General features: G+C 37.4%; 1 protein-coding gene across 2 annotated transcripts in view; it reads right to left on the bottom strand.

Annotated features, from left to right (window-relative positions):
• ATZW10 (centromere/kinetochore protein, putative (ZW10)) overlaps nt 1-26131 on the bottom strand; it is a 286264-nt gene that overhangs the window by 41313 nt on the left and 218820 nt on the right. For both annotated transcript variants that reach the window (XM_089450059.1, XM_089450060.1), the window contains exon 8: nt 18762-18857. In XM_089450059.1, the coding sequence (XP_089306185.1) occupies nt 18762-18857 (96 nt within the window). The remainder of the gene's footprint in view (nt 1-18761; nt 18858-26131) is intronic.

Raw genomic sequence — 26131 nt, 5'->3', positions numbered from 1 at the left:
TTCAATTGACGAATTCCAAGACCCCTAGACCAAGACCAATACCCTCCAAGACCAAGTCCAACCTTTTTGAATGATGTGCTTCCCTTTTACAAGTCAAACACAGTCAAATCTCTTCTGGGAACACAACTTCAACCCCCAGCTTCAGAATTTCAGCCTCTACTGCAGGTCTAAAATTTCCGGCCCCCTGCAACAACTTCTGCATCCACACATGTGAGCGAAATTAGATTATCCAGCAAATATCAACATGACCAAATAGGTATGTTTACAACATAGGCTATCAACACACTGAAGTATGAAGATCAAAAGATCCAATGCTAACTCAATACTATGAAACTACCATCTACGACAAATACAGTAATGAAAATGGAGAGACAATTATTGTAATATCTATGATTCTATATACTATGCCTTCCTCCTTACACCACCCTCACTGCCATAAGGGCCTCCACATAGTGGTAATAGAGCCAAAGCAAGATGAGACTATGAAACAAATGCAAGTGGAACTAAAGACAAGACCCCTACTACTATAGTTAGAGAGCTGAACATGGGGATTGTTACCCTTTTGTTGTAGCAAGGGTACCCATAGTAATATTTTTTATGAACAAGGTAGTTGCTGGCATGAAACAACCCTCCCTTATGATTTGGTTGCATTTTGATTTTTGGGTACTTTCACGTTTCCAAAGGCAGCCCACATTGTTTGAGGGCCGTCATGTATTCCAAGTCATTGGTCACACCTCCCGAAGCAATTTTGAGCTATCTACGGACACTTGGACCCACGTATTAGTACCAGACACGTGTTAGTACAGGAAGCTATAAGGATAGACCCACGTGTTTTGAGCAGTCTCTCTGTTTAAACTCTCTCCATTTAAGCTCTCTCCTAGGTAAGCTAGGGGGGGTGATCCCTAAATGAAAAGCTACGTTAAAAGGTGATGTGATATTTCTAGGAGATGTTAAAGGTAAATTTGGATTACTTGAGATTATGATCAAATATAATGAGCAATATGAAATGAAATAACCATCAACACATAAATTAAAGATAAGCATACAACACTAGTGCTTTCAATATTGCTTCAAAATAAATAACACTTGCTCCAAAAATGAAATGTTTCAAAGTGAAACACAAGTAACCCTATCAATCAAATAGATGTTAGAAAAGATGATATCACTTGCAAGATTTAAAATTGTTTTCAAAGAAATGTTTTCAAAGTATAATGATTTACAATTCTAGAGCATGTAAAGAATCAATATAAAATAACTTGCAAAATGAAAGATATGGTACTTGCATGAATAAGATATTACAAAATAATCAATTCAAAACATTTTCATCATGACAAGTATATAAATAAATTGCAAGTAAAATAGCTTGAAAAGTAAAGTGTGTTAATATGAAATGCACTTAACTAAGATTAGATGCAATTATCTTGGTTAATTTTAAGCTAAATGCCTACTCTAAGTGAGAGATCTTCCTCTTGAACTCTTGCCAAAGGGTAAAAATTGGGGTGACTGTAAGAAAGAGGGGTTGCAAACACGATGGTGTCGTTAACAATACCCTTCCTTTGAGTCTTATTAGCCAGCATGTGGAAGAATTGGAGTCTTACTTTGTACCAATTGGAAGAATTTTCAAAGAAAGTCTTTTCCCTATGATATCTATCAACCAAGTTTATGCTTGGAGGTTAATTGAGTTAAAATGCAAACTATGCTAAAATGCCTAAGTGTTATGCAAGTAAGTTTTCCCAAGAGAGATTTGCAATGCTTCAATATAATGGAAATGAGATAGTGCTCAAAGTAAATTGCAAATGTAACTTCAATTGGAAAAGGAAAATAGCTTGTAAATGAATTAAAGTAATGCAATTTCGTTCTGCAAAAGAAGAATTGTCTCCAGTAAATGGGAGATGCTCACAATGATATAACTTCAAAATTGTTCAAGACACCTAAAAGAAAATGAATATGTAAATTGCTCCAAGTAAATGCCACAAACCATAAACTTATAGCAATTGGAAATGAGATGAAGCTAAAGAAAAATGAATGCTTTCTTGTAAAGTATGCTTGGAAAATAAGTGAGCAAGGTAACAAATGAGCCTATAGTGAGGCAATTGTAACCCAAAGAAAACAAATTGTTAAGCAACTAAATTAAACTTACATGTAAGAAGTAAATTTCTCTAAAGCAAAATATCAACTTCTACTTCAAAGCAAGAATGAAATGCAAAGCATCAAGTGAAACTTGTAGCAAAATTTAACTTAGAAATTGAAATGTGATGGTGAGGTTGTGTTAATTTAAAGCATGCAAAATGAGTTAAAAATAAAAGTTGAGGAAAGATACAAAATTAATCCACCCACACAGAACCCTCCTTTTAAAAGAGGAAAAAGGATGTCTTGGGTAAAACCCAAGCTCCCATTACAAAAAAATACCTTTTATTATGATATTACAATGGAGTTAAAATCTCTTAGAGGGCTGCCTAAAATATGAAGGGAAATAGTACAAGATTTGGAGCTAGAAATAGCTATAATATCCCTCCAACAATAGCAACCTCAAGGGCCAATGAAGACTTGCTAAAATCTGAAAATTACAATCTCCACAAAGGCCCATGACCTATCCTTATTTGTAGCTCCTTCTAGTGTCCATGGCCTCCTTGAAATAAATCTTGGATGTTTGAGAGGTCCTACAAGAAAACTAGTTAGAGTTCAATAGTCTTTCCTCAAGGCACTTGTGTCAAAACTCCAACTATGGGCTGCAAAACTAAGACAAAATTAGTGTAAAAGAGCATGTAAGTATGATACAAAATAATATACAAAACCAAATCAAGTGATGGGAGTGAACCCCATCACTTGCTTAGTTTGGGAAATGCTCTTAAATAGCTAAATAAATCAATGAAAGCACAATTTTTTAAAGAGATTTAAATTATGAAGTATTTGCTTGTGTACAAGCTATGTCAAAGAAAATCCCTGCAAGAAAATCACTTCATAAGATAAACTATGGAATTCAAAGAACCAATGAGAGCTCCTTGGAGAATGTGTCAAGAGTGGGTTGGTCTCTCCAAAGACTTCCCCTCACGCTTGATATTTGATCCCAATAAGATTTTTCTTCTACAACACTTCAATCAAACATTAGTCCCATATAGATCTAACAAATAAGCAATGATAAGAAAACTCTAGAAATTTATTGGAAAATAACTAGAGATTTCTACACCTAGAGCATACTCCTAAATCAATTGTCAATGCAAGATAGCTTTACATTAACAAATCTACAAGAGCATATGGAAATAAAATAGATCAAAGCATGAGCAAAATAAATTATACCAATAGTCATCCAATCATCATACTCCAATGGAACAACAACTCATGAATGAACCCCAAAGTCTTTTATTGCAATTGAGAACAAGTGTACATAAGAGCAGAGCTTCCCCGAGCACAACAGCTCGCAACAATGAATACATAGCAAGAACCCATGGCTCTATTATATAGAGGTTTGGGAGCCAATCCAAAAGCAAATGTTGACAATCCCAAGACAAATGGGTGACAATCCCAATGCATCTACATGCAAAATCGAATTTCCCAAGTGGCCATTCGATTTCCTCTAGGGAGGCCCACGCAATCCTTAATGAGGGAGCTCGAATTAGATGAGAGGACATTTGGGAGAATAAAGTGGAGTGGTAGCAGACCACTCTCCACCTCACTAAAGTGAACTCTAATCCAATCTCAAGTCAACTCATGATATCTCCTTGAAGTTCAAGTTAACTTCCTCAAATCGTGGATCTTGTCACTGGAACTCGTTGTCTTCTCCACAAAAAATTTGATTTGCTTCATTTGTGGCTTATGTGGAGTCCACATCACTTGGTAACTCAACTTTGACCTTTAGATGAATTTCCACCTCATTTCCACATCATTTGAGCATGTGTGGATATTTAATTTTCTCCATTTATTTAATTGTTGGGCTAAATTATTGCCACATCTTCCACAAAACCTAGGAAAAATGGGTTTTGAAGCTATAGAACTTATTTTTTACCCCTCAAAGTGTGCCATATTAGAAATTTGAGGGTGAGAGGTGTAATTTTGAACACACATAACCCATACAACTTCTCTAAACATCACTTATTACATTTTACATTCAGATCTTATTCGAATTTTCGCCCTACGGGAAACTTATAAAATTTTAAAAATAACCACTAGACCTAATCAAATTCCGCAAAATTTTGTGTGACCTAGTACGGTAATATACAATGATTCTAGACACTTGGACTCACCCAAGGCCTCGCCTTCAAACCATACTCAATTAATTATTAATTCCTCGTAAGAATATAATAATTAACCCATTGAAAAAAAACTCCCAGAGTAAACTCACTTGATGACAAGGTCCCAAGTCACCTATGCATGTTACATGACTCAACTTCATCATACTAGCATCATTTTACATCATCCCCGCAGGGTTTGTGGAATCTGAGTACAACAAAAGAAGATGAGAAGAAGAAGTGGAGCTGAAAAACTCTGGTGATATGATGATCTCTAATGGTACTTGAAGCCTTTGATACATCCTTAGCCATGGAGTCTTCAAAAAATCTTTTGGTACACTTTAATGGTCAACATAAAAATATGTGACACTAATGATGATCGTATATTTCCTTCATCTTCTTCATCATATCACTCCTAGGATGTTTCTAAGGACAATGATGAGAATGATATGCCCAAGTTTGCTCTTCATCAAAAATTTATGGGCTTGATCATTGAATTCTCCATTCCTTCATTGAAGAAATGATCCAACGTCATAAGTTGGATTCTTTTTTTCCTTCCTCATCCATAATCCTTGGTTCATGTTCATCTTATTACCCTGCCTCCCACCCTTGTGATTCATCATGTTGATCTTACAGAGAATGTGATATTTGGTCGCCCCATCTCTTGATCACTCACAGGGGCAAGTTTTGTTACATTGATCTAATAATATGTTGATTGCATTGGCTATATGAAATTACTTAGCTCATGCATTAAATGCTCACATGCATGCTAGTGTAGGTGCATTGCATATTATGTTTGCATAGCTAACATCATCATATCATGTTCTCATGCTACAGTAGTTGCATCTAGATTAGACTTCCATCTTGTTATAGATTTACTTTTCTGTATGGATTATTATTTTATGAAAAACATGGGCGATAAAATTACGCCCAGTGCACATGCTCCCAACAGTTGTTTTGTGATGTGCAAGTTATAGGTTTGTTGTCCCAGGAGATAGTTGGAGTTCTCCTAACCTCCACGCTCAAGTACAAGGATCGTGAGCTCTACAGTGAGCTCATGTCCCAGTTGCAACCAGATGCTACACATCAAAGTGGGTGACCCCGAGGAGAAACTTTTCTTCTGTTCATCTCATCCAGTCGGCAGCCAACAGCCCTTGAGAGCCACTTAGTAGCCGATGTGACGTGCCATTCATATCTAGGCCACTTGCATCAATCATGTTTCCTCGCCCATTTGTCAAGAGCACGTGTTAGAAGGTGTGCAATCCAATCCAAAAGATATGATATTCATTGTGCAATCGGGTGCTTATGCTTGTTTTTCATTTGCGTATTCAGCATGGATTATTGGGTGACTTGGAAAAAGGAAGGGTTTTGACCTTGGTTTTGTTCCCTCACTTTAAATGGGGGGTTAATCTTCAATCCTGGTCCAGTGGAACCTCCCCTAATGGCCCATGGGTTTAAGAAGGTCACTACTTGGGAAACCTTGATTGAGATAGTGTTGTCTCATTTTCCTATTCCATACTTATCCCTTCCCTTTGTGCATTACGATCCCTACACTCCACCTCCCATCTCTAGGTCCACATGACCATGGGTCCACTGGGTTCTAGCACACCCCCTCCCCTTGTCCACATATCTAGGTCGGGCCTAGAAACTTTGCCCCCAGAGATTGATGCATCTAAAAGAAAAGTAAAAAGCATATCATAGCCACAAGCAAAAAACAAAAGAAAAAATAGATTATAAAATGCAAAATATGGTCGGGATATTAACATTAGCACGTGGGCAAAAGCCAAACATTAGCTCTACCCCTTATCATAATGGCCATCACTCGGTTCCTACGGCCAATGTTGCCCCATCACATCATAAAAGGAACCCTTGCATGTCCCAACCCCCGGTGCGCGATGCACTGCCCCACCTTTAAGGCGGTGATCCACTACTATATATCATTCACAGCATGCTCTCATTTCCTAGAGCTTCAAGCACTAATACAAAGAAAAATAAAGAAAAGGCAGAAGGCAATAAGAGGGGAGGGAAAAAAAGTCAGGGTAACTCATGCATCCATAATTGCTCCCTCCTCACATCGATCTACCCAAAATGTGGATTTCCTCATCACTGCTACCCCTTTGACCATGGCATATCGCCCTAAGACCCCTTTTCCCCCTTTGTTCCATCATTATTTGGTGAAGAATCTAGGGCAATTAGATAAGATAGCATTTTTCTAGACTTGATAACAATTTGCGAAGTACTTTTTCAATTTTTCTTGTTAGCTTGATCTTCTTCTTATTATTAGTGTATGTGTGTTTACTTCATCAAACTGCTACCAAAACACAAGAAACAAGAACACAAGATATTGACTCTCTGCCAGGGCAAAACCTCTCTCTCTTAGAGAGGAAAACCCTTTCATAAATTTCTCTTATCAAAGCTTCTATTGATCAATGCCAAACCCTAGACTCTTGACAAGAATATCCTCCAAGCACAAGTCAAGTCCTTCCTTCTTCCGACACTTTGTCCTCCTTCTTTTGACACTTCATTCTTCTTCCGGCACTTTGTCCTCCTTCTTTTGACACTTCGTTCTTCTTCCCGCAACTGGTGATAGTCCTTCTTATGCTAGCTCTAGAAGAGATATTTCTCATTTATCCTCGGTGAACTGTTTCACATAAGAGGAGACCTTTCTCTCACCCAACCGAGCTCTTTCTTGAGATGTAGTTGCGGACTTGTTATGACAGTAGTGCAGCCCTATTTCTTTGCACATGTGAGGGGATTCCTTGTGATATTGACCTCTTCCTTCTTCACTTGAGAGAGCTCCTTCTTCGCTTGAGTGGGAGGCCTTATAGGCCTACTTTGATTGCCCAACCAACGAAATTATGTTGACTGGGATAGTAGTGTTGTATTGACCGCAGGAAGAGGTTCTTTCCTTCGCACGTGTGACTGTAATAAGCCCTCGAACAGACCTCTAAGGTTTGGTGTTTCTTCCTCCTCCTTCCTATCCATGGAGACTCTTTTTTCATCCTTTTGTTACCCTCTACTTGCCTCCTTACTTCGCTGATTTTAGAGGTATTGATTTCTCTTCGTTGGAGAAGTGGACAACCTCTATATATAGAGATTTGTCCCTCCTTTAGGTTGACTAGTAGACTTGAGGCCGACTTGACTTTTCCACTTTGGTTTTGCCTCTTTGGTGATGTTGTTGCATGGGAGGACTTGTGACTTTGCTTGGAAGTATTCTATTTTACTCTAATACAAATATATACATGGTGTAACACGCCCTTAAGGGTCTTTGATATTTCTTTTGACTCTTTGACTTCCCTATAGGACTTTGACATGTGCTAGACCTATCCAATGAGCAAGAAACTCATTGATATAAATAACAAAAATAATATTTCTTTTCTTTTATAAATACAAATATCAAAATTACATTTATGAAGACCGAACCTAGTTACACTTTCTTCAACACTCCCTCTTAACTAGGGAGGTATTCATAAATCATTACAAGGTGTTTGGCTATTTTCAATCTTGAAGAATTCACATAAGAGAAACTGGATTGGCAATCCATCTCTTATAGCATCATAGTAACCAACATTGTTTATAGCAAGGCCTTGACTAACAGCTCTATCTCTCATAAGATTAGATCACAATGTTGGCGAGACCAATGATTTATAGACACCTTTATCATTGTCTCTCAAGATACATACCCACTCGGGTGTTCACTAAGTATGACCTTCTAGGACTATTAAAGATACATACCCACCCAGGTGTTCACTAAGTATGACCTTCTAGGACTATTCTTATCTTGGATTCCCATCCCTCAAAGAATAATGGTCCTCTTGCCTACTCTTATCTTGGATGTCCTACACATCCTCAAAGAGCATCGAATGCCAAATGATTACCCAATACTCCATTCTTTCTTCCAAAGTGAAGACAAGAATGTTGTGTCAATCTCTTCCTCTTAATTGAGGAAGATATGCCCAAGTTTCCTCTGACCAGGAACTTGAGCAAGCTCCTTTGTAATTAGGAACTTGTTAGAACTCCCTCTTAGCTAGGGACTTGTCCATTCATTAGCAACTTCTTCTTCGTGGTTCCTTCAGCTGTTGGATCTCCTTCTTCCTTTGATGTCATGAAGTTTTTCTTTGAACTTCTTCTTTGTAGGGCAATGACCATCAATCACTTTCCTTCCTAGATTGTCATGTCATTTCTTCCTTCGTGGAAAGTGGCCTTCTTGGTATATGTCAGGATCTTTCGTCATCTGGCTACTCCTTTGTCATTTGACTATATTTCTGAATATTTATGATATGGATGCTTAGTTGTACTTGCTTGTTCCCATACTTCAATCTAGTAGCCCTTCATGACTCCATCCTGATATTTCTTCAACATTAAATAGTGCTTTGCTGGATAGCTTTCTATCATGACATCTTTGTAGATTTGAATTAGTTATCTGCATCTTAATATCTCCAAGGCCTTCATAGGTGTCAAGGGTCCTTTTCTTTGTCAAAGTTGTCATGCCTTCTTTCGGGAGATGTCTTTAATGGATCTTGTCAGATAATGGTTCTTTGTGCCCATGGTGTTCTTACGCGTTTGATCTCTTTCTTTATTTGTTTCTTCATATATTGTTTGGTCAACCATCTCATTCTCCTTATGAGGGCACTTCTTTATGTTGACTTTCGTTGGATTGTAATACATGTTTTCGAGCATGTCATTGGTGAAAGAGATCCTTTTATACTTGATGATGTTTTAGAACTATTCCCACGATTCAATAATACATATGATGACATGACTAAACTTTGATGCATTCATACCTAATCTTGATTCTTCTTTTGATCATCTCGGCTTCATTTGATGGTCCTTCTTGATTGGTGTTGCCTTTCTTGCTTCATCTTTTCTTGCCTACATATCATCCTTTCTTGAATTCCATGAATGGAATTATTATTGAGACATCTTCTTCTTTTTATGAACCTTCTCTTGAAGATCTTGTCAGTGGATCTTGAAGACCCTTATCCTGCAAATGCTTCTTCTTTTTGATGATGGAGGCTTTCTAAGATTTAGTCATGATCATTTTCCTTTCATTGTGAATGAGGTCCTTTAATAGGTATGTTCCTTCTAAATGAATATCTTGAGCTATATCTACAACATTCTCCTCTATTCTAGAGGATATCTTTAAACCATGCATTCTATCCTATTTCTATATGCTCCTATGATACTCAAAACTTTGAAAGAAGACATATGTAAGGAAGTTGACTTAGCCATAGTAGAGATTTGGAGGATCTTCCTTTTTCTGCTTCTTATCTTCTTCTTTCACTTCTTGAGTTATGTGAGCTTCTTCTCTTTCTCTTGTTGTTGTCCTTCTTAAGCTTGGGACAATCCCTTTTGTAGTGTCCATATTCTTGACAGCCAAAGCATTGGACTTTGGACATATCTCTATTGCTTGTTCTTTGTGGACCAAATTTGCCAAATTTCCCCTTTCTCTTGGCCATGGTAGCAAATGCTTGCTCCTTTGATCCCACATCATCCTTTGCTTTGAGTCTGGTTTCCTCAATCTTGTATAAAGACATTAGTTCACTTAGTGGGGTAGCTTCCTTCTTGGCATATATGCTTGATGTGAAGTTGCCCCAATCCTCAGGTAGAGCATTGAGTACTACAGTTGTCATTTCTTTGTCAGACATGACTTCTCCTAGTTCTTGAAGTTGATCTCTCATCTCAGAGATCTTCATGAAGTAGGGAGTTATTCCTTCCTTTGATATCTTCATCTTGTACAAATCATTACGTAGAGATATCACTTCTCCAGTTGTGCTTACCAAGAATAGCTCTATTAGTTTATCATAGATTTCTTTTGATGTTTCAAATTTGGAGACATAAGGAATGAGAGAGTCCTTGATAGATTCTATTAGAATCCTTTGAGCTCTTGTCTTATCCTTATTGGACTTGGCTAATGCTTGAGTTTGTTCCTTAGCAGGGATAGTGATATTCCCTTTGATGAGGTCTAGAAGTTCATTCTCCTTGAGAAGCAAATCAGTCCTCTTCTCCCATGCAAGGAAGTTAGTAGTCCCAACGAATTTGTTTCTTTCCTTGCAAAATGACATTGAGTTATGTCCAGGAGGGGACATATATGTACTTGATAAAGTTTGTGATGTAGTAGTCTTGCTTTCTTCTTGAAGACTTGATGACTTGCCTTCTTGGATCTTGATGCTCTTCAAATTGCTTTCTTCAAATGGACTTGCTTGATGATGAGATTTGCTTGGAGAGTGAGGCTTGACTTGTAGTGCTTTTTCCTTGAAGATGATGTCACTTTATAAAGGTCCTTCTTTGACTGGATCTTCTTGTAGGTGACTTTATATGAAAGGCTTTTCTTCTTGCTTTGTAGTCCTCCTTGATGGATAGTAGATGGTTGACCTTCTTGACCTTGATGTATTTGAGACTTCTTGGCTTGAAGCTTCAATCTTGTAGATGTTCTTGAGATGTCCTTCCTTGATGTGTCACCTTATGAGTGTTCTTGAGATGCCCTTTCCTTGATGTGTCACCTTAGCTCTGATTCCATGTTGAAGAATCTAGGGCAATTAGATAAGATATGATTCTTCTAGACTTGATAACAATTTGTGAAGTACTTTTTCAATTTTTCTTGTTAGCTTGATCTTCTTCTTATTATTAGTGTATGTGTGTTTACTTCATCAAACTGCTACCAAAACACAAGAAACAAGAACACAAGATATTGGCTCTCTGCCAGGGCAAAACCTATCTCTCTTAGAGAGGAAAACCCTTTCGTAAATTTCTCTTATTAAAGCTTCTATTGATCAATGCCAAACCCTAGACTCTTGACAAGAATATCCTCCAAGCACAAGTCAAGTCCTTCCTTCTTCGGACACTTTGTCCTCCTTCTTTTGACACTTCGTTCTTCTTCCGGCAACTGGTGATAGTCCTTGTTATGCTAGCTCTAGAAGAGATATTTCTCATTGATCCTCGGTGAACTGTTTCACATAAGAGGAGACCTTTCTCTCTTGCCCAACCAAGCTCTTTCTTGAGATGTAGTTGCGGACTTGTTATGACAGTAGTGCAGCCCTATTTCTTCACACATGTGAGGGGATTCCTTGTGATATTGACTTCTTCCTTATTCGCTTGAGAGAGCTCCTTCTTCGCTTGAGTGAGAGGCCTTATAGGTGTACTTTGATTGCCCAACCAACGAAATTATGTGACTGTGATAGTAGTGTTGTAATGACCGCAAGAAGAGGTTCTTTCCTTCGCACGTGTGATTGTAATAAGCCCTCGAACAGACCTCTAAGGCTCAGTATTTCTTCCTCCTCCTTCTTGTCCATGGAGACTCCTTTTTCGTCCTTTTGTTACCCTTTACTTGCCTCCTTACTTCGCTGATTTTAGAGGTATTTATTTCTCTTCGTTGGAGGAGTGAACAACCTCTATATATAGAGATTTGTTCCTCCTTTAGGCTGACTTGAGGCCGCCTTGACTTTTCCACTTCGGTTTTGCCTCTTTGGTGATGTCGTTGCATGGGAGGATTTGTGAGTTTGCTTGGAGGTATTCTTTTTTAATCTAATACAAATATATACATGGTGTAACACACCCTTAAGGGTCTTCGATATTTCTTTTGACTCGTTGACTTCCCTATAGCACTTTGACATGTGCTAGACCTATCCAATGAGCAAGAAACTCATTGATATAAATAACAAAAATAATATTTCTTTTCTTTTATAAATACAAATATCAAAATTACATTTATGAAGACGGAACCTAGTTACGCTTTCTTCAACATTATTCACATGACACCTATTGATTGAAGGATGTCCCAGGGACCTGTCTTTCCCCTTCAGGGTTGGAAACACCTAATAGGGTCGTCCATTAGCCACTCATACCTAGGGAGATAACACTATTATGTGATAGAAGCCCCATATTTGGAAGGGAAGCCCCGTATGAAGTGTCAATTTGCCCTTGCCTAGGAAGCTTGGTCCACTTAGATGCACTAATGATTATTGTACCTAATGATGAAGATGCAACACCAGACATTGTGTGCGATTGGCAAGCAATTTTCATCATGGGTTTGGCAACTCAACTGGGGCCCAAGTCCATTAGAGGAGCATCATGACTCCCTACAGGTGAAGCGTTGAGAGCCATGGGATTCTTACCACTTACAGAGCATCATTCCATTCCATGGGCACCTACAGCACCCCAGTAGTATGCACTTTGCCCCACATTCTTCATGAGATCATGCACTTGGACAAGCATGCCCTAGCCAGCTTAGCAGTGTACATGTTGGTAGTTGATCCAAGGCCCAGATGAGGTTTGTCTCACTCCTTAAGGCATAGGAGGGCTAGCACCATCCTCAAATCCCTCAACGTTGGAGCAAAATTAGGTTATTATATCACCAGGAGACCCATGAAATCCATTTTGTGCCCAAAACACAAAACTTGGGTCCACAGGATGATTTGCATGGAGATTTAGGCACCAACCCCTAGAACATGATTTTTGGAGACCTTTACACTCACTTTGGCACTAGAGGAGCCCAACACATGCCCTAGAAGGGCCTACGCATGCATGACATTAGCATTTTGGCCTTTTTGTGGGTTAATTGTTATGTTCTTACATTGGCCACTAGGTCGGCATGTGATCGAGAGTGATTTTTCACATTACATTATGACTTAGAAGGGACTTCTTGGCTCTAATTCGATTAAGAGGACACACACACACACACACATATATATTTGAGATCATTTCATTGTGATCAATCATCACCAAAATTGTGAATTTTGGACCTCTTAGAGAATTCGCACTTGCTTCTTGTGGGGGACTTTTGGAGGTACTTGGATGGATTTTGATATATGGTCACTGATTTTGACATTCTGGATTTTGATATATGGTCACTGATTTTGACATTCTTCAGAGCTATTTCTTGGTCTAATGGAAGGATATATTGCATTTTATCTTGTAGGTGGAATATTTTCTTGAATATCTTTTTCTTAAATGTCTAATGCATGCAACTATTGATTCTAGGTTGAAATTATGTGCCCTAATTTGTTGAAGATCAATTTATTGAAGAATATATAGATGAATGTTGTATGCATTACTCATTGTAACATGTAACGAATGTTCCAAGTGGAGTACTTCTTGTTATTCTCCATCAAAATCCATTATTCCATTAAGTTAATAATTATTGAAATTTGACAGCTAGGGCATCAAATTTCGACCTCCTTAGAAGGAATTTGGGTTATCTTAAATGTTAGTATGTGTAGCCCTAGATAGGTTTTTTAATCTCAATTGGTGTCTAGAAGGCAAGAAACATAGTTGGATTAATTATCTCCCATACCTAGAAAAAGTTTCTAAGGAATATTGTCTTAATTAGAATTAATTAGCCAGTTTAATTATTTTCCTAAGTTTAAGTTCGTAAAAGTGGTTAATTAATTGGGATTAATGACTAATGAGACAAGTCGATTTTCCTCTAGTGACTTCTAGAAAAGTCATTTGATGGGGTCAAAATGATCTTACCCATCAATAGAGATTAGATTTTGGCTGTTGATTCGTCAAGGAGAGATTATAAGAGGAGATCAATCGGCATTTGGAGAACACATTCATGTGACATATTTGCAATGATAGCAAGGGTGCAATGATAGTGTGGAGGACACTAACAGCAGGGTTTCAGTAAGAGAATTGAGGAAAGAATTTCCAAAGAAATCCTTCACAGTCGTTTCCAGTGTTCTGAGAGAAGGAAGGAGGCCAAATTATTCTGCAAGAGGGAGGTTGATTCAGCTAGTGCGAATTGCCAGTTTATCCAATGCGTGTTGTAAGAGGCTCAATTTTATTGCCAGCTGCCATATCAATTTGCCCGAGGAAGAGTGAGTGGACTTTGGAGGTATTGCAGGCAAAGACATTCGCTAGAGAAAATTTCTGGAGATAGTGAAAGCTTCAGGACGAGCCAGTGCACATTTTCAATAGCGAGTGCGAATTGTTGGAGGAAGTGTGAATTGCATGGAGAGGGCCGAATTGGTTTGCAGAAGGAAATACTGGATTTCTAGTTCGATTTTGCTAGTAGAAGTGAAGGAAAAATATTGTCAAAGCTTTGCCAGTAAAAGGCAAGCAGCATACGTAATCCTTGATTGTTGAAGAATTAATAATATAAACCCTCACATGCAGAACTAGTTTTCCCTAAAGTGGGGTTTTTCCAGGGACAATTTGTCCAAAAATATCAGCGTCTATTATTTCGTGTGTGTGATATTTTCTCAGTTCTTGTGATTTAATTTTAGTGAAGTTGCAGTAGTTTTTTATTCAATATTCGTCATGTATAATTCACAAAAGACAAATAATCTGTTGAAGATAGGTGAATAATAAACAGTTAACCGCAGCAGTATTAAAAATTTCACATGGTGTCAGAGCAGATTTGAGTGCAGAAGAAGCCCAGCTTAGGCACAAGAAGAGAAAAACAAGTGTTTATAAAACCTATCTCGAGTTCTTCAAATTTATTTGGGTTTCGCTATATTTCTGAGGGTTCATTAAATGGCCTCAGCAAGATTGAGAGTGTTGTCGCGCGGATTGACACGACAACGCTCAGACCGGGGGCTGTCACTCTGATCCCCGATCCCTCCGTTTAAGCCTCTCTCCCGCGGCTAAGGGGGGTAGTCCCTGTGAGATGATGAGACCAACTGGCGACCAGTTGGCTGGGAGACACGAAACACGATGCGAAAAGCACTAGATGGATTTGATTAATTTAGCAGACCAGTGCCTTAAGAGATTATGGTTAAGATGATTACTTGTTAAATGTTATAAAAACATGAATCGTGAACAGCAATCATTTGTCATCAGCGAAATCACAATGCTCTTAAAATGACCAAAACGATATCCAGCAACAGAAATCTTTTCAAAATGTGAATGCTTTAAAACCACCACAAGAGTCATGAGCCATTAACCAGATATCAACTTCGCATCTCGACTTGAAAATTTTAGCATCTCAGCATAAAACATATAACGCGAAAGCCCCTGAGACTTGCAAAAATAATTTCCCACAAAATTTTTATTTTTCAAAAAATTTTTTTTTTTTTTTTTTTAATCTTTTTCAATTTTTATTTTTTTAATATTATAAAAATCAAAAAGGAAAAAATCTAAAACTAAATTCTAACCATTAAAAATAAAACTAAAAAATATATTTTTTCATTTTTTATTTTTTTTTATTTTTTTAAATGACTTTTAATTAAAACATTAAAACTAAAAATCTAGGAAAATTTTAAAACTAAACTAAACAAAAAAAATGAATTAAAATTATTTACAAACTACAAATTAAAATGAGAATCTAAAACATTTTTTTTTTATATATATATTTTTTTTATATTAATGTTCAACTATATTAAAAAAAAAATTAAAATCTAATTAAGTTAAAATCCTAAGAGAAAACTAAACCAAAGTTTAAAGACTAAAAAAAACTATCTAATGAAATTAACATCTAACATAAAATCTATTCTAAATACAAACTACGCTATTTAAATCTAAATTCAAAAAAACTAACACTTTAAACTTAAATCTAAAATACCATATGAAACAAAACTATATAAATTTTTTTTTTAAATATAAATCTAATCTAAACCTAATCTAAACCTACGCATGACTGAACGTTAAGCTAAAATGCAACCACCCAAAACGATACCAAAAATTAAATCGATGAAACGCAGTTACCTGGCCCGAGAACGATGAGAGACGGCATACATGTACCCAGCAGAACGTTACCAATTTTGCAGACGTCAAGATCGCTGAGGATTGCAAGAGACTGAAATGGTGGATGAATTTCTGAGCGTTTATGCATTGAACGATTGCTGGACCGGGTCCAAGGGAGATTTCTCCAGCGGCAGCTACAGGCCACGGTTCCAATATTTTACATTCACAATACCACCAATCCGCAGACTTTTGCAGGTTCAATCACCAGAAGGCAACGTTTTCGGCAGCAAGTTACATGGATAAGACGCCTTACGCTAAGATTTGCAGTCACATTCCTCCAGCAGCGATTTATAAAACGCATGGATTTTTTTTATGAGCAATTCTGACGTTTTCATACGCTATACCTATTACGTGGAAGCTGAAGGTGCCAGGGTTTTACAAATAAATATTTCAGAACAGCATTTGGAGTGGTTTTCGCTGGTATCATAAGCATAACCAGATGCGTTCAGCGTGGATGGTTCATTGGGAAATATTCTCACAGATTTCTTTTCTTATTTTTTGTGCAATTCGAAAGGCAGCAAGAGAACCACGCTGCTTCATTCAATAATTTTTTCTTTCTGGGTATGAACACACATTGACAATCTCCGCCTTTTCCTCTTAAACTGAATTGTGTTAACCCTGATGGCGATCCTGCAATTACAAAAAAAAAAAAGGACAAAACCCTAATAAAAACTGTACAAAAATTTGAAACCCTAGATCAGAGAAATTTCGAAACCCTAAGACAGCTGATTTATTTGTACAGATTTAGCCCCTTAACAGCCAGATTTAACCATAAATACAGAAATATTTCAAAGAACAGAAATTTGAACTGTGCTGTGAACAGACAGAAAATCTCTCAATGTAAAATACGAAATAAACTTTAAATGATTAACCCAGGGCGAAATCAGCTAGGCTCTGCAAAGGAAAGCCTGTGGGAGTCGGCTGGTTCAGCCTAGAACTTCCCCAAACGCCCACGACTTCCTTCAGAAAGGTTTTCCTGCACATCTCAAGCAACCATCAGCAAAGAGAGAGAGAATGCTGCTAGATCTCAGGAAATAATGGAGATACCTGCCATTATCCCAGAAACCCTAGCAACACTCAAACCCTAGCAAGTGAACAAGATACCTGTGCTCACAATACTCTAAAAAACAAGCTATAACTAATGGCTGAAAACTGAAATATGCGGAAAATTAAAGATCTCACAGCAATCCCAGAGAGTAACACCAGCACGATTTAGACCCCAAAGTCTTCTTTTATTAACCAGAAATCAGATTACAAGAGAGCTTTTTTCAGTCCAGACTCACAGATCAGATGATTTGAAATGACCCCCTAAGACCCTATATAAAGGAAATGATCCTAACGGCTAGTTCAAGTGATCCATGTAGAGATGATCTCGACCGTTGATGAGGATCAAGACTTCTCTTGATCTCATCCGTCGATTTATTAACTTAAAATATTATTATTTTATTAGTTAGGGTTTTTGCTTGATTTTTTAATTTATTTTTTTTTTTATTGTTTTTCATTATTTTATTATTTTTATTCATTTTTTTAATTTTTTAATTCATTTTAAAATGGATCACTGAACTAAACCTTCGGAAACATCACCTAGGACCTAGGACTTAGGACTCATGAGGGGATTTAAAACATTTTTCGACCCTCAGGACACATTACATCATGACTTTTACAAAATTACATCTTAAGGGACAAACCCATTTAATACAGACCCTCACAAAACACCCAGCTCTGCGACACAACGATAATCTAGCAGATCAACACACTAGGATTCTCCTAAAGTTCTAATGACAAAATCAATCCCGGCTTTGGGGTCAGGTTTGAAGGAAAACTCTGCCGATCCGTGGATCGGTGAGACAAAAAACCTTCCGGGACGTAGATTATCATCAGAAAGTTAGGTCCACCTAGGCAAATTACATACATGACTTCATGTCTGCTAAGATTATTTACAGTTAATACATGCAGACTGGGTTTACAATCAAAAAGATCAAACTGCTGATGATGGCAGGATGGCACGGTCATGCTGATCAGGTGCTGCTTCTCTCTGTCAAGAAAAACGGGGTGCACTGCATGGGTAGTTGACCAGTAGGGGTCAACAGAGAGATCAAGACAAATTGGATGTGGACTCAAATTTTGGTGTCTGGAAAGCCAGAATTTCCTTATTGTTAGAAGAGAATTGTCTCAAGGAGTATGTAACCAGTGTGATTGGCGTACCAGCAGATCCAGCACAGCACACAAATTAAAGGAAGGAAGATGCCAAAGCAAGGATGATTATCCTTGACCGTCTTAAGGATCACATAGTTCTGCATATGGCCGAGTCGGATACAGCGAAGAAGACGCGGGACGCCATTCTAAATCTATACCAGAATGCTACCATGAACAGGGAGTTGATTCTTAGGGAAAAGTTGAGGAATACCCGGATGAACAAGCGTCAAGATGTTACAAGTTACCTCACTACAATTCTACTTGTCAAGGACGAGATGGCTGCTGTTGGAGATAAACCAGATGATGACGAATTAGTGCAAATAGACCTGAATTGGTTTAATAAGCAGTGGATGTCTTTGTTCGAGTCATCAATGGACGAGACACCTATCTCATTACGCAAACTATCTATTTTAATTGACCAATAAAGTTATACAATATTAATTCGGAATTCCATACTCCCAAAATCTTTTTCCATGATGGATCTATTATGACTCGGAAAGCCTTTTCCATGATGGATCTACCACCAGTCATGTATATGCAAAAGACATTTCAATTATGGATCTAGTACAAGTCAAGTTTATAAGCAAACAACAAGGAATAACAAGTTCTAATAAGATACCAGAATCAGCTGCAGGTTTATGATTATTTACACACCTCAAATGCAAGTCCAAGAACCTCTTGTGCCAGATAGAGACAATCATTGTGCACAATCACAGCAGCTTGACATAAGGTGTTAAGCTCCTTAGCTAGCTTCACACACACCAGAAGGACATGCAAAAAAGTCAGATGAAAGCATCCCAACAGTCTAAAATGCAATCCAACATTATTATCATAAACAATTGCCTTTTTAGGTTATGCTAAATAATATTAAGCTCAACTCTTACTTCATGGCATTGGTAGTAGGTACCATTTATAGATTTGACTAAAGATAGATATTAGAAACAACAGATAAACCTATTAGAAAAGATTGCAGTATCCACTAACAGTGGGTTGCTTAATCATTTTCACATTTGACATTTAAATATTGTTCACCCTTACAATTAATCAAATACATTGATAATCAGAAAATTAAATGAGATGTGTTGAATCTTGATAGAAGCAGATATGGAGCAAGGTGAGGACTGTACAGAGTTTAAACAGATTTCTAGACACAATCAAAGGCCTGACTTGCTCAGAGAATAGAATCGCATCCTCGACTCTAAATGGTTTGAGTAGAAAGAAAACTTTGATTTAGAGTGCTACGTGGCCTCTTTGAATGTTCCACTAAAATCACATGCAAACAGTTAGAGTTTGGGATCTGATACCTAACTCTATTTCTTCTCTAATTATTGGGATGGTGTGTTATTAGGCATATGCCTGCACATGTACAAATATATATATATACATACACTATGTTGGATCGGTACTGGGGACAATAAAAAATTTAAAAAAATATATACTAATCACATGTGCACCTAATTTTAGAATTCGCTGGTAGTAGTTGCCGAAACTGAAGCTATTAAAGAGGTTGGTTTATCATATAGACAATCAACAGAAGACAGAAGTCCTTGTTAGAATTACCATATAATAATGGCCACGTGATAAAGTTGTAATGGACTTCAGGTTAGTAATTAAGTGACTTATGTCACATGTCATTAATAGAGTTGTGTACATTAGGTTAGACCTTAACTAATAAACTGTTTGTGTCAGATTTTGGTACAGAGCACTCTCCTTTATATGTATTGACATCACACCATATGGTAGATGAATCAAGCTTAACATTCCCTCTTTTAATATATTACAGTTTGCATTCTTTGCCTCACATGCTTGTGTGTAAAACTCACATGGTATCAAGGCAAAGTTGAGGAGAAACCAAGGAGAGTAAGGACTAGGAACTATCACAGATCAAAGACAGACACAGGTACTTCTCACACACAAGAAAAGGCTGGAAAAATTAATACTGAAAATTGACCAGAAAATCAAGAAAAGTTTGAAGTCAGTTTGGACCAATATTGTCAAACTAGGACACAACAAAGAATTGATTAGCCTAAGGCTTGAAAAAACTCAGTGACTCAGCAAAACTCAGTTTAAACTCGACAAAACTCAAAAAGTAAACCTAAAAGAAAAAATCTCAAATTATGGTAAACTTTGTGCAAAAAATATATATTAAAGATATTTCCAATCAATAGAAGCAATAAGACAACAATTTATCTACAAATTCATCAGATCACTTCATAAATTATGATAATGCAAAATTCGACACTCAGTATTTGTCTACAAAATACTCAACTGAAATTTGAAACATACATCAAATAGGTTTCAATTTGAGCATGAGCTGAATAGAAGTCAAGTCTGGTGAGTCTAAGCAGAGTCTATCGAGTTTGAGCCAAGCTTGGAGAATCTTGAGTGTACTCAGTGAGTGAAAGCCAAGAACTTATTTCAGACATGACTCAACTAAATTGGGAAGAATCAATGACTCTTAGACAAGTCAAGCAACACAGAATTGGACCAATGTTGCAAACATCGGCATCAGGATAAAAACGGCGAGGGTCCGCAAAATGAAAAAATCATAAAAATTGGAGAAAAGTTGGCAAACATCGGCAAAATTAACAAAATATACAAAAACAAACCCACGAAATTACTTTATAAACAAGTCTGGGTGCAGACCGGTGATTTTTTGCCATCGAATCACGATAAAATCATGATTTTTTCTTGGAGGAAAAAATCAAGCCAGTGAAGAAATCGTGATTTTCCAATTTTATCGCACTGTTCGCAACATTGGTTTGGACATATAAGTTTTAGGTTATTGTGAATGTTATCTTAATTATATGTGTATTCATGGTCTGCATCAGAATAAAAATTGGCAGAGCTAGTGTGTGACCTTGGGAATCGTTACCCACAAAAAGTTGGTAACCCATAGGAGAAATTTTTTCTCCTCATTTTGCAATCATTAGGTAGCCCTATGATGACCTACATATAGCTTTACATCAAAGCTCTCCATATATGTTCCAGTCAATGCTCTCTCCCATCTAACATGCTCCTTCAAGAAAAGTGGGTCATCTATTGGAAGGTACATTAACCATTCTAGTAATCATGTTCATTCATTTAATGTTTTGGGGCATATCGATATGGATCACAAGCCAAGCTGGAAGATTGATCACTTTTGATTGTACCCTTGTTCCCATGCTTCACCTAGGAGGTTATCCTTTACGCCAATGATCTAGTGTTACCTCTGGTGAGATCCATTTTTCACAAAGGGCACTAATAGGAGGCACTGATTGAAGTAGTGTGCCCAAGGTAATCCATACTTTACCACATTCCATGTTTCCCTTATTATCCACATCCATTCTTTGTGTTGATTGTCATTGCTCATTTGCATAAGGAACTTACATCCTCATCGTTGAGTCATGGCCCAAAAATTTGCCTCAAGAGGCTAATGCATTTGAAAGAATAATAAAAACATATAAAGCCACAACTAAACAAAAGAAAAATGCAAAAGATGGCTCAGACATAGTAATCATGTGGGCAAAAGCCTAGCATCAGAACTACCCCGCTCATTAGCCATTACCCAATTCCTCAGCGTTTCATGCTACATGTAAAAGGAACTTTTGAATGCCCCAACCAGTCATGGTGCAGCAATGATGCTCTCAAGAACCTTGCAGCATTAATGAAGTTCTTGATGCAGTAGTGATGATCTCTGAGGTGCAGCAAGAATGATGATCCCAACGGCGATGAAGAAGAGGATTGATCTCTTGGCCTTGGAGAGGCAGATTGTGTAAAGGGTCATGGTCTTGGTATTCGTCAATGGAATCTCTATAAGAAAAATTTCCGGCGTTGGTTTTCCTCTCCAAGAAGGAGAGGTTTTAGCCCTGGCAGAAAGCCAAATATTTGTGTTCTTGTCTCTTCTGGTTTTTGATAGCAGTTTGATGCAGCTAACATATGCACACTAATAATGAAGGAAACATTAAGCTAGGATATATTGTATAAATACTTCACAAATTGTTATCATGTAACGAAGAATAAACTTAATTTTTGAATGCCCTAGATTCTTCAACATGGTATCAGAGGGATAGGTTCAACAGTCAAAGAAAGGGCAGAAAAGAGACATACAAGAATCAAGATTCTAGCAAGCTCAAGGATGGCAAATCAAACCCTAGCCATGATCAAACCCTAGATCAGAGATCAATCTACAATAGCAAGGGTTTCAGATGTCAATAGTCTTCAGATCTCAGGGTACGCGACAACAGCTTTGATAAGTTTCATTTACAACATCTCAGTCTCTCAGAATTGAATACTTCTCTTAAGATATCAGATCTCAGGGGAACTTGATTCAAAGGCATATATAGGAGTGCATATGGACCGTACTCAAATCAAAAGTTCTACTATCTAATGGATTGTTATACATTACAGCAAGCAACTTCAATTCGACATGTATCAGCAGTTTGTTGGGACACAATCATCCTATCAAGGATCTCGGTCAATGGAAGCATCAAAACATCTGCTCCAACTACTGCCAACATGATCAAGGTGAAGACTTTATCTTCACAATCAAGTACCTTTTCATTTTATAATCAAAATTGGTCTTATGACTTCATGATTGCAAGAAGACATATATTGGATAGGTCATCAAGGGTCTTGCATGGAATGAGAAGGATTGTCATTATCCTTATAGAAGTCAGTACATCAAGGTCTCCTTTAAAGTTATCAGAACCGTTAAGGTTCTATAAAGTAAGGAAGGAGACATAAGAAGGATACATGAAATGCTAGAGGGTATACTATCTGAAAGGCAGTAAAGAATAATGAAGATATATCTTCATGAGATCTTAGTTACAAGATCTGGGAAAAAAGATGAGAAAATAATCATCATTGATGTTGATATTGATAAGCAAGCTAACAAATGTCCATGTATAAGAAGGTTACCTCGATCAACAGTTTGTGGTCTCTATGTTGAATAGAGAAAGACAAAGGACTCAAATATGTGCAAAGGAAAGGCTGACAAGATAATACTATGGAAAGATTACCTGAAGGATAGAGGAAGCTGAAGAAATGATCAGGGAAAGAGGGAGTAATAGATCTCCATTATGAATGAGATGGTGTCCCTCTCAAAAGGATCCTATTAGAAGTCCTTGCAAATATGATCATGGTAAGAAGATGCATCGTGGCATCATGGAAACAAGAGCTCGTATGAATCATGAAGAACATAGCTCTTGGGAATCTCAATGAATATCAGAGGAAAGGAAAAAGTCATCCAAGACAAAGGGAAAATTTGACAGATAGGGATATACTAGATCCTGAAGAATCTCTGATAGAAACCTCTGCGGAGGATCCCCTAGTCTGGGAAGGCAGCAAGAGCTTCATCAAGAATTCCAACTTATGGAAATTATGAGATGATGGACTGATGACATGAGAAAGCAGATCAAGGGATTAAAGATCCGTTCAATCAAGAAAGTTGCTGGAAGAAGCCTGAAGGAATAATGAGGTATGTATGCTTGTATTTGTTTAATATTGTAATGTCATGTCATATGGTTGCAAGTAACATGGATCGAGCATGATCAAAAGGGAAAAGATCTCCTCCTCTGAAAGGATGTTGAAAGACTTAAGTGACTCTAGATGAATCAACATAATATGTCCTCATATAAAGTATGAGGTAGTTGATCACTATTGAAGAACTCTGATTGAAAGCTCTTGGGAATGAAAGATGTGAGGATGGAAGAGATCATGAATTATGCAACCATGATGAAGGCAATCAACATCTAGAGGATCAGGAAGACTTGACCAAGAAATCTTCCGAAATGATGTGAAGACTCTGATGAAAGTCTGAAAAAGATGAAGACCATTGACAACTGATATCGTTGGGAGATGTGTCAACATGTATACAGGATGTTGATACCTACAAGGAGATGTCACTAGAAAAAGGCCATCACCAAAAGGTAACATGTGATTTGTTTTTGGTGTCTGACCTCTTGGAAAATTTGGGTATGTGTGCAAGGCCAAGGTAAGGAGAGTTGTGAAGGATGTCACAACTATGTGTTATGAATATAATTCATAACAAGTAAATAAATAAATAAAATGTAAAAAATTATATAATCAAAAATTGATTATGTTAAATATTCATTAAATTAAGTGAAAAGGCATGTCTAAAAGACATGGCTAATCATGAAAGGTCACCTGCTTAGGTATAAAAGCAGGGCCTCATTGTAACATTCACATCACTTGTACATTTTTATATATATAATAAATTATTACAAATACCTTTGTGTATTTTAACTTTTTAAGTCAATAAGCTAACAGTTTTTATGGTTCAGTGGTATCAGAGCCATGGCACACAATATAATCATGTGGGTCTTTGAACGTTGTTCGCCGCACAATGTGTCATTACGTTCACATCCTGATGGCATTGAGCAGTTTAGTAAAATCCAAGAAGCATTTCAGCGATTAGAAAAATCATATCCAGAAGTTAAAGCATATTGAGAGGAAATCAATAATAAGGAAGGTAATAGCGACAATGAAGAAACGAATCTGGGCAAAGCAGGAGAAAAAGATGAACAATATCATAACAATGAGGAAGAATACATTGAAGATGATGAAGAGGAAAATGCAGAAGAAAAAAAAGAAGAAGAATTCGATCAAAATGTTGATAATGATGAATATGAAAATGATACAGATCAAGATGAGGATTTAGATAAAACTAATCTTGATGTGAATGAGGATGATCTAGATCAAGATAATGATTCTAATTTTGATGATAAAAGGGAAGTGAAAATGGCTAATTCTGATAATGGAGAGGAAGACATGAATTCACATAGTAAAAGTGGAGGGAACAATGCTAATTATGGTGAAGGGGAAGATATCAAAATTTTTGAGTTGGAGGGAAACAAAGAATCTGACATTGATAGTGAGAGTGAGGAAGCTTTACCCATGTTAAACGATACCTTTTTCCATACTGATGGCTTAGATGGTGACATTGAAGGACAATTAGAAGATAGGTCCTCACCGGGAAAGCAGGAAGATGATGCTCCGGCAAGTTCACAGTCAAAAACATCATCATAAATTTTAGACAATGAGACCGAAGACATTAATTGTATTTGTGGACCAATGGAGTGTCTCAAGTACATATCCAACCCAAATTTCCATTCAATATCACTCTGTGATACCTCTACCAACAAAAATGATGATTCTCAGTGGAGAAACCAAAAATTGCAAAATGACTCATTCTATTCATCATGTGAGGAAGAGTATTTCCCACATATTCCTGAAAACTTATATTTGGCTAATAATGACTATTCGCTTGGGGAGCAAATGAATTATTCTGCATGGAAGGTTCTGAAGGGTGCAGCTGGTGTGCTGGTATTAGAAGACACTGTCTTCAATAGAAACATCGACATTAACTAGACCAAGGAGGATGTTTCCAACATGTTGAAGAAGCTGGGAGTCGAAAAAAGTAATGATGTCAGTGTGGTTGAAGATTCCTCATGTTGTTTCCATGTATCTGAAGGGTTCCCAGGTTGTATGAGAAAGCTAAAGCAAAGTTTGATGAGGCCAAGAGAAATAATAAACCAGAACCACTTTTTATCCGTCCCTCTGCAAAGTGGTATACATGTGAAGAGCAGGAAGGTGTAGGATCTGGATTTATTTCTCTGACAGTTCTTCCCAGAAGGCATAAACAATCAGCTCCAAAAGAAGCAGAAAGAGATCAGTTTGGTGTTTGGCATGTCTTTTATTCTATGCATTCATCCCAAGAGGAACTGGAGGAGGCCTTAGCAGTTTTGAATCCCAAGGAAGTCATCTCAACTACTCCCAGCTGCAGAGCAACTGAGCTATGATATGTTAGAGATAAAATTAGCAGTGTTGAAATGCGTAGTGAAAATGATTTGGGTTTTCAATTCAGGGCTAGGAAGGCCAGGTCACGAGCTGGTTCAGTGTCTGGGATCAGTCGTGATATGGTCATTCAGTCAACCATGACTCGCAGTGCAGAAAAAATATGTCATCCTACTAAACAACAGGAGGTGGTCCGAATGCCACTGGAATTGATCGATTTAGAAATT

The sequence above is a fragment of the Pinus tabuliformis genome, chromosome X (genome assembly GCF_031772625.1).
Source record: "Pinus tabuliformis cultivar Carrire ecotype Pingquan chromosome X, CPIR1, whole genome shotgun sequence".
Taxonomy (NCBI): Eukaryota; Viridiplantae; Streptophyta; class Pinopsida; order Pinales; family Pinaceae; genus Pinus; species Pinus tabuliformis.
The sequence above is the reverse complement of the archived record's forward strand: the minus strand, read 5'-3'. Positions and strand labels throughout refer to the sequence as shown.